Source organism: Trichechus manatus, unplaced genomic scaffold (genome assembly GCF_000243295.1).
Source record: "Trichechus manatus latirostris isolate Lorelei unplaced genomic scaffold, TriManLat1.0 scaffold00125, whole genome shotgun sequence".
NCBI classification, from domain to species: Eukaryota; Metazoa; Chordata; class Mammalia; order Sirenia; family Trichechidae; genus Trichechus; species Trichechus manatus.
This window is the reverse complement of record NW_004444061.1, coordinates 1,494,779-1,503,949: the sequence shown is the minus strand read 5'-3', so window position 1 is coordinate 1,503,949 and position 9,171 is coordinate 1,494,779. Positions and strand designations below refer to the sequence as shown.

The 9,171-nt window shown below is 35.7% G+C and overlaps 1 protein-coding gene across 1 annotated transcript in view; it reads left to right on the top strand.

Annotated features, from left to right (window-relative positions):
- Window positions 1-9,171, top strand: part of OTOGL (otogelin like) — a 200,727-nt gene that overhangs the window by 148,358 nt on the left and 43,198 nt on the right. The window contains exons 41-43 of the mRNA XM_004384611.2: window positions 2,838-2,861; window positions 2,955-3,047; window positions 5,007-5,196. Coding sequence (XP_004384668.1) covers window positions 2,838-2,861; window positions 2,955-3,047; window positions 5,007-5,196 — 307 coding nt within the window. The remainder of the gene's footprint in view (window positions 1-2,837; window positions 2,862-2,954; window positions 3,048-5,006; window positions 5,197-9,171) is intronic.

The following is a 9,171-nucleotide window of genomic DNA, read 5'->3' as shown; positions in this document are numbered from 1 at the left end:
GGGCGGGGAGGGCGAAGAAGGCAGGCAGGGAGGGAGGAAGGAAAGGAAGGAGGCCAGTTTGAGGTGGGCTGGGAGGCAGCCAGCTGGATAGTGAATGCACGTTGTGGAGGGCGGGAGGCTGGGCGACTGTAGGACCAGTGGCGAGGGTTCTGGGCTGCCCATGACTGTCTTGTGCGCCTGTCTTCTGTAGATAATATCCAAATCACATAACATCCTACTTCACGGAATGTATTGTGGACATTAAACGACATACTTGAATAGTAAATTTTGAGATCAGGCGTGTGAGGCATCCTACTTTGTTCTTCTTCGAAATTGCTTTAGCCATTTGGTGCCTCTTTCCTTTCGATATAAAGTTGGAGATTGTTTTTTCCATTTCATTGAAGAATGTTGATGGGATTTGGATCAGGATTGCATTGTATCTATAGATTGCTTTAGGTAGCATTGATATTTTCACAGTGTTAAGTCTTCCAATCCATGAGCATGGAATGTTTTTCCATTTATGTAGATCTCTTTTAGTTTCTTGCAGTAGTGTTTTATAGTTTTCCTTGTGTAAGTCTTTTACATCCCTATTTAGGTTAGGTCTATTCCTATATATTTTATCCTTTTGGGAAATATTGTAAATGTTATTGATTTCTTGATTTCCTTTTCAGAGTCCCCTTCATTAGTGTAGAGGAACTCAGCTGATTTTTGTGTGTTCATCTTATACTCTTCTACTTTGCTGAATCCTATTAGTTCCAGTGACTTTCTTGTGGAGTCTGTGGGGTTTTCTATGTATAGGATCATGTCATCTGCAAATAAGGATAGTTTTAATTATTCCTTTCCGATTTGGATACCCTTTATTTCCCTTTCTTGCCTTATTGCTCTAGCTAGAAATTCTAGTACAATATAAGAATGATGATAAATGGTGTCCCTGTCTCATTTCTGTTCTCAAGGAGAATGCTCTCAATCTTTCTCCGTTGAGACTAATTATGGCTGTTGGTTTTGCATATATACCGTTAATTATGTTGAGGAATTTCCCTTCTATTCCTATTTTCTGAGAATTTTTATCAGGAAAGGGTGTTGGATTTTATCAAATGCCTTTTTTTTTTTGCGTCAGTTGAGATGATCATGTGATTCTTTTCCTTTGTTTTATTTATGTGGTGAATTACTTTGGTTGATTTTGTAATGTTGAATCATCCTTGCAGCCCTGGTATGAATCCCACTTAATCATGATGTATTATTCTGTTCTCTAGAATTTTTTTGAGAATTTTTACATCTATATTCATGAGGGTTATTGGTCTGTAATTTTCTTTTTCAGTGGTATCTTTGCCTGGCTTTGGTATCAGGGTTATGCTGACTTCATGGAATGAAATAGGGAGCATTCTTTCCTTTTCTATATACTGGAATAGTTTGAGTAGAATTGATGTTAGCTTTTCTCTGAATATTTGGTAGAATTCTCTAGTAAAGCCATATGGGCCGGGGTTTTTATGTTGGGAATTTTTTTTTTTTAAACATCTTCAATTTCTTCTTTTGTTATGTGTCTGTTCAAATTTTCTACCTCTATATGTGTTAGTTTAGGTAGGTGGTGTGTTTCTAGAAATTTGTCCATTTCTTCTGGGTTTTCAAATTTGTTGGAGTACAATTTTTCATAATATTCTGTTATGGTCCTTTTAATCTCAGTTGATTTTGTTGAAGTGTCACCCATCTCTTTTCTATTTTGGTTATTTCCATGTTCTCATTTTTTTCCTTTGTCAATTTGGCCAGTGGTTTGTCAACTTTATTGATCCTCTCAAAGAACCAACTTCTAGTCTTATTGACTCCATTGTTTTTCTGTTTTCTATTTCATTTATTTCTGCTCTGATCTTTATTATTTCCTTTTTTCTGGTGACTGTGGACTTCTTTTGCTGCTCCTTTTCTATTCGTTTGAGTTGTAGGGTTAAGCTATTGATTTTGGCCCTTTCTTTGTTTTTGATGTGTGCATTTATTGTTATAAATTCTCCTCTGAGCACTGCTTTTGCTGTGTCCCAAAGTTTTTGGTATGTTCAGTTTTCATTCTAAGAATTTTTTAGTTTCCTTTTTCATCTTCTATTATCCAATAGTTTCTAAGTAAGGTGTTACTCAGTTTCCATATATTTATTTATTTTTCTTGTTCTTTCTGTTATTGATTTCTAGTTTTATAGTCTTATGATCAGAGAAGATGCTTGGTATTATTTCAATGTTTTTGAATTTATTTAAGCTTGCTTTATGGCATAATATATGGCCTATTCTGGAGAATGATCCATGTGCATTGGAGAAGAATGTGTACTGTGGTGATATGTTCTGTATATGTCTATGAGAGCGAGTTGGTTGTTTTATTTAGATCTGTATGTTTGTTGAGTTTCTTTCTAGTTATTCTGTCCATCATTGAAAGTGATGTGTTAAAGTCTCCTACTATTATTGTAGAATTGTCGATTTCTCTTTTCAATTCTGTTAGAGTTTGTTTTATATATTTTGGAGTTCTGTCATTGGGTGTGTAAATATTTATTATGGTTATGTCCTCTTGGTGAATTGATCTTTTATTCATTATATACTGCCCTTCTTTGTCTCTTATAATGGATTTTGACTTAAAGTCTATTTTATCAGAGTCGTGATCCGTTCTTTTATTCGTTTCTTCATAAATCTCTAACTCAATTATGTTGCAACACCAGAAATTCTTAGACTAGAAAAGGGCTCAAGAACTAACTAAAATTGATCTGGAGCTTAACCAAAAAATGTTTCATGTGAATATACTTAGATGCATATAATATTGATCAAAATAATGCTTTAAAAAGTCAAATAATTAATTTCTTTAATTTTTTTCCCTTTATGTTGTTTTTCAGAATGGAAACTTATTGAAAAAGGTAGTGAGTATTTGCCAAGTATTTAGTAAATTCATTCTATTTACTGCTGAAATTATGTATAACTCCATAAAGTTTTAATATTTTTTTCAAAATAAGGCTTTCTCTGGAAGGATCCCTGGACTTTGTTTTAAGAAGTTAAATCTGACAACAGCTATACATAAAATACTTGTCAATCGTTTAGAAAGAAAGGTAAGAACACAAAGTTAAGAAAAAGTTAAAGTCCTCACATTAGATGAAAATAAGAAATTAAATAAACAATTATTTCCCTTAAGAGGGAAAATTAGATATATCAGTGGAATTTCATAGCTATTTCATCTAAGAATTCTTTTCATGGGCAGTCTATAAATGTTTCTTATATTTCTCCCTCCATAATGAGCCAATTGTTGCAAATACTTCTTTGTGAGTTTAACTGTTAAGACCATTTTGTTAAATATATTAAAACCCTCTTGGATAATGTGAGTAGCCAAGTTTCTTAGTGCCAGAGTTAACATTTGTGTTTCAAATTAGAAGAAGTGGATATGACATGAAAAAGAGGGATCATAAAGCTGAAAAGAGAAGTAGCTATGACTTTCAGGATGAAGGCCACTGAAAGAACAGATAGAAGAAATAGTTTTGAAGTGTTAAGATACCACTAATTTTTTGGTAAATAGTGATTGCTAAAATAAGAAAAGAGGAAGAATGGTTAACTTTACTGAGATAAATTTAAGAAGAGCAATGCATTATAAAAAATTTCAAGAGCACCTATTTGGTTTTACAGGAAAAACTTTTATCCCCAGGAATATGTGCTTAATGGATAGCAGTGAGTTGAGAGCTGGATTCTTCACTCAGCTCTAAATGGTTCTTTCTAAAAGATAAGCAAAAAAAAAAAAAAAAAAAAAGGGTAAAAATTTTTCTCAAAATGTTGAGACATTATGTGCTTTCTGAAAATAATTCTGTCTGTTAGCACAGGTCCATAGATTTTAGACTGGGAACAATATTAAAATGGGCCTAAGATATAATAAGATTTTTAAGTAAAACTTGAAATATGTGAATGATGTACTTTTTTGGATGAAAGCATGAGTATATACCTGTGATTCTGACGGAGTTGCTGTATTAACAGGAAGCAGGTGAGAAATAAAAAGTTTAAAACTGGTCAGTGCCATCATTTTGAATGTTTGGGCTGCAGGGCTTATTGTATTGAAGTTAATAACTAATTATTTAAAAAATCATTTATTGACAGTATACATGACAAAATGACACGGGTCCCAATCTCAAGTAACTTGTAGTTGTGTGAGAGGGTGCATAAATGTAAAGGAGGCAGAGTGATAGAGTTATGACCCAGATATCATGGAAACAGAGAGAAGGACCCCCTAAGGCACCTTATAGGAGGGTAGATAGGGCTCCTTGGAGGAGCTGACACTGAAGATAAATCTTAAAGAATGAGTAGAAAGTAACCAGACAGAGAAGAAGAGGAAGGAGGTTTCAGGCTGAGGGCAGCAATTTGAGTGATATAAAGATAAGAAACTAGATGATTGGTGAAGTATAACCTCGAGAAATTTACTGCTAATTACAGCACATGGTTCCAGTATTTTAAGTGTGGTTTTACAATGGATAATCCTTGGACTCTCTACGTTCATATTACTAAGAGTACATGCTAAAACTACAGAGCCTTAGACCCCAACCCAAACCTAGGAATTATAATTGCTGGTAATCTTAATCTTTAACAAGCTTGGCAGGTATTTATTATGAGCATTATATTTAAACACTGATTTAGAGGGTCAAAGAAAGAGAGAACCCAGATTAAAGAAAATATCCTGAAAATATTTATTATTTTAAGGTCTTTTACAGTAATGGTGAAATCAACCATATATCGAGGGAAACAGACATAAAAAAATACGTAATATAAAACAAAGTTAAGATTAGAAAAAATAAAAGGCAAGGAGGTTAGAACTAATACGGAATATAGGAAGGCATAGCAAACGGACAATAAAGAAAAAGAGCTTAGAAGTTATGAGAAGTTTTGGCAACAGCAAAGAAATAAATTAAAAAAATCAAAATAGTTTCTATTAAATCAGAAGAAATGAAAAAAAATCTGGATTTCTTTAAATTTTATGAGTGTATATTTAAACATAAACATTTTTTTCTAAAGGTGTATTTATGGTATTTTAGATAGAAGTGGATTCTGTTGTTGTGCCTTTGCCCTTTTCAAGTCATGAACTGTTCATAGAGGATTCTGGTGCAATGTACATGATTACCACTCCAGCTGGACTCATCATAAAGTGGGCTCATCTGACAGGAATCATGGACATTCATTTTGGCTTCCAGTTTAACTTGTCTTCACACACAGAAGGACTTTGTGGTGAGCACTGCTCTACAAATCTCAATTTCTTCTAACATTTTTTCTCCTTCTCACATTATACACTTTTGACGCCTGTTATACCACTTTTCAGATTTGAGATGTGATATTAACCTTCTGTTCCCCCAACGTGAATATTGAGGAAAGCAGTGACTTTCAATAAGCAGGTTTAAGAAGCAAATAACATTTGAATTTGAGTATTTTATGGAAATATCTGCTTATCCCTATTACTATGGATATTGTTTGTATTCCTACTGGCTCATCTTTGTTAAGCATTAACGAAGTGTCAGGCTATTATCTTACATACTTTAACTCACTTAATTTTAACAGCAGATCTATTAAGTAGGTACTAGTGTTATCTCAACTTATACATGATAAAAATGGGGCATAGAAAGGTTAAAGGCTTACATAACTTTGTTTCTTCCTTTTTTTTTAAAGTTTGAAATCAGGGAAAACATGTTTAAGTTCCCTTGAAGGTTAGATGCAGGGAACACAATGTTCTGAATATTTGTCCCCATTTTATTATGAACTGTAAAGCCTAGAGGTACCTCTATATCTAGTTTCATATATTAATGTTACATAGATATAAAAAGAATTATGAGCCAAAGGTAGCAAATTAGAAATATCTCTAGGTATATAACAAAAAAATAATACAGGCTCTGGTGTCTGCTGGAAAGCTGAACACAGGCTCTTCCCATTTACATCTCTGTGCTCTTAAGTGTACATCAGTTTCCTCATCTTAAAAATGGGGACAGTTATATCTACCTTCAGGATGGTTATTAGGATTAAATGAGAACGTTAATACAAAACACTTAACATGTTGCTTAATATACACAGTCAGGATTAGTTCAGTACAAATGTATTTATTTTAAGCTCACAAAGTATTAGTTGGACATAAACCTGTTTCCATCAAGTCAATTCCGACTCATAGCGACCCTATAGGACAGAGTAGAACTGCACTGTAGGATTTCTAAGGAGCAGCTGGTGGATTCAAAGTATCGACCTTTTGGTTAGCAGCCAGGGTCCTAACCACTATGTTTCAACAAATGGATGCAGCGCTGGAAGTGCTCCCTTGTCTACACCAAGAAATTTGGAAGACAATTACCTGACCAACTGACTGGAAGAGATCCACATATGTGCCTATTCCAAAGAAAGGTCATCCAACTGAATGCGGAAATTATCGAACAATATCATTAATATCACACACAAGTAAAATGTTGCTGAAGTGGTTGCAGCAGTACATTGACAGGGAACTGCCAGAAATTCAAGCTGGATTCAGAAGAGGACATGGAATGAGGGATATCATTGTTTATGTCAGATGGATCCTGGCTGAAAGCAGAGAATACCAGAAAGATGTTTACCTGTGTTTTATCGACTATGCAAAGGCATTTGACTGTGTGGATCATAACAAATTATGGATAACATTGTGAAAAATGGGAATTCCAGAACACTTAATTGTGCTCATGAAGAACCTGTACATAGATCAAGAGGCAGTCGTGCTAATAAAACAAGGGGATACTTCGTGGTTTAGAGTCAGAAAAGGTGTGCGTCAGGAGTCTATCCTTTTACCATACTTATTCAATCTGTATGCTGAGCAAATAATCTGAGAAGCTGGACTAAATGAAGATAACGAGGCATCAGGATTAGAGAAAGACTCGTTAACAACCTGAGATATACAGATGACACAACCTTGCTTGCTGAAAGTGAAGAGGATTTGAAGCACTTACTGATGAAGATCAGATTGCAGTCTTCAGTATGGATTAGACCTCCACATAAAGAAAACAAAAATCCTCACAACTGGACCAAAAAGCAACATCATGATAAATGGAGAAGAGATTGAAGTTGTAAAGGATTTCATTTTACTTGGATCCACAATCAGCACCCATGGAAGCAGCAGTCAAGATTTGCATTGGGCAAATCTGCTGCAAAAGACCTCTTTAAAGTGTCAAAAAGCAAAGATGTCACTTTAAGGACTAAGATGTACCTGACCCAAGCCATGGTGTTTTCAGTCACCTCATATGCATGCAAAAGCTGGGCAATGAATAAGGCAGACTGAAGAAAAATTGATGCATTTGAATTATGGTATGGGTGAAGAATATTGAATATACCATGGACTGCCGAAAGAACAAATCTGTCTCGGAAGAAGTACAACCAGAATGCTCCTTAGAAGCAAGAATGGACATGTTATGAGGAGGGATCAGTCCCTGGAGAAGGACGTCACACTTGGTAAAGTAGAAGGTCAGCAAAAAAGAGGAAGACCCTCAATGAGATGGATTGACACAGTGGCTGCAACAATGGGCTCAGGTATAACTACAATCATGAGCATGGCGCAGGACAAGTCAGTGTTTCGTTCTGTTGTACATAGGGTCGCTACGAGTTGGAACTGACTGGACGGCACCTAACAACAACAACAGCAAATGTTAATTGAGTAAAAGTTTATGGATCACCTTCTGAATGTCTGACACTATGCTAGGTGCTGACAACTCAAAAATGAATACGGTGAAGTCCTTGTCCTCAACAAATTACATGAAATACCCCAAAGTATTCTTTTAGGATATAAAGCGCTTAATGGAAAGTTTTGCTAGAATAGTTTACATATTTACTTGCTTATTTAGACTATGCTAAACATAGCATAAACATCTATGGTGACTTAAGAATATCACTGTAGAAAGTATGTTTATATTTGAATAATATAATAACTAAATGGTTATTGAGTAGTAACTCAGAAACTTTGGAAATGCATATTTTTTCCTATGATTTATTGCTTCTGAGTGTTATGATTTATGTCAGAGTTTCATGTTTTTTCTTTTTTTCACTTCCTCCTCTGTTGTAAGATGTTGCTTTTATGAAGACAGATGCTGTGCTATCTGAGTTTTAACTAATCACTGTAGAAAGGGACTAGTATTATTTTCTTGTCAGCTGGGGGTTACTTTCTAAATTCCATGACCTCCACAGTGTGGCAGGGGTGGCTCTTTAAACGGAAATCTAGGTGCTGCCAGTACTACTATGTTAGCATGACCCAAACTGAGCCTGGACACCAGAATGGGAGGCCAATATTGGCACTCCAGTCTACTTAGAAGTGTGAAATCTGTGGGGGTGGTGACTGCGGTTGCAATGAAAACACATTTTTTACTAGCAGTTACCTTTCTCCAGAAAAGTTTAGCTTTAAAAAAATAGTAGTTGTGGTCTTCCGGCAACATGGTGCTCTAGGTAGACACACCACGCCATCCTTCCACAGCAAAGATCCAAAAAACTAAGCCAAACAGAGAAAACAGCAATCCTGAAACCCTAAAACATCAAATGAAGAGATAAAGAACTCAGCTAAGCACCAAATAGAGTGAGAAAATTGACAGAGAACGGAGAGCAAGGAGAGGTTCATGCAGAGGTCCCCTATCAGCTAAGGCAGCCCGGATCCGCCATCTTGGAATCCTATCAGAGACCAGCAAATAGGGAGTACAAGAAAGCAGCTTCATGGAGCTTCCAGCAGGAGACAGAACAACCGGTAATTGGCGATATACGCTTTCCCACCCCCCACCCTTCTTCACCCCGCACTCGGCCTCCTCTGCTTCCCGCGGCCACAGTCTCTTGGCCAGGAAGCACCAGCTGCTTGGATTCCACCCTCCCGCACTGGCCGAACTACCTGATAGGGAGTTCAAATCTCTAATTCTCAAAATTATCCAAGAGTTGAAGCAAAAAGCAGACAAAAATGAAAAAATAGACAAAGTCATGGAAAAGGCAGCCAAATTCATGGAAAATACAGACAAAAACATGGAATAATTCAAGAAAATAATGCAGGAACAAAATGCCAAAATAAAATCACAACTAGAAATCATACAAAAACAACAATTAGAAATCCAAAAGGTAAACAACAAGATTTCAGAAATGAACAGTGTCATAGAAGGGCTGAGGAGCAGATTTGAAATGGTGGAAGACACGATTAGTGGAATTGAAGACAAACACTTGGATACAACTCTGTTC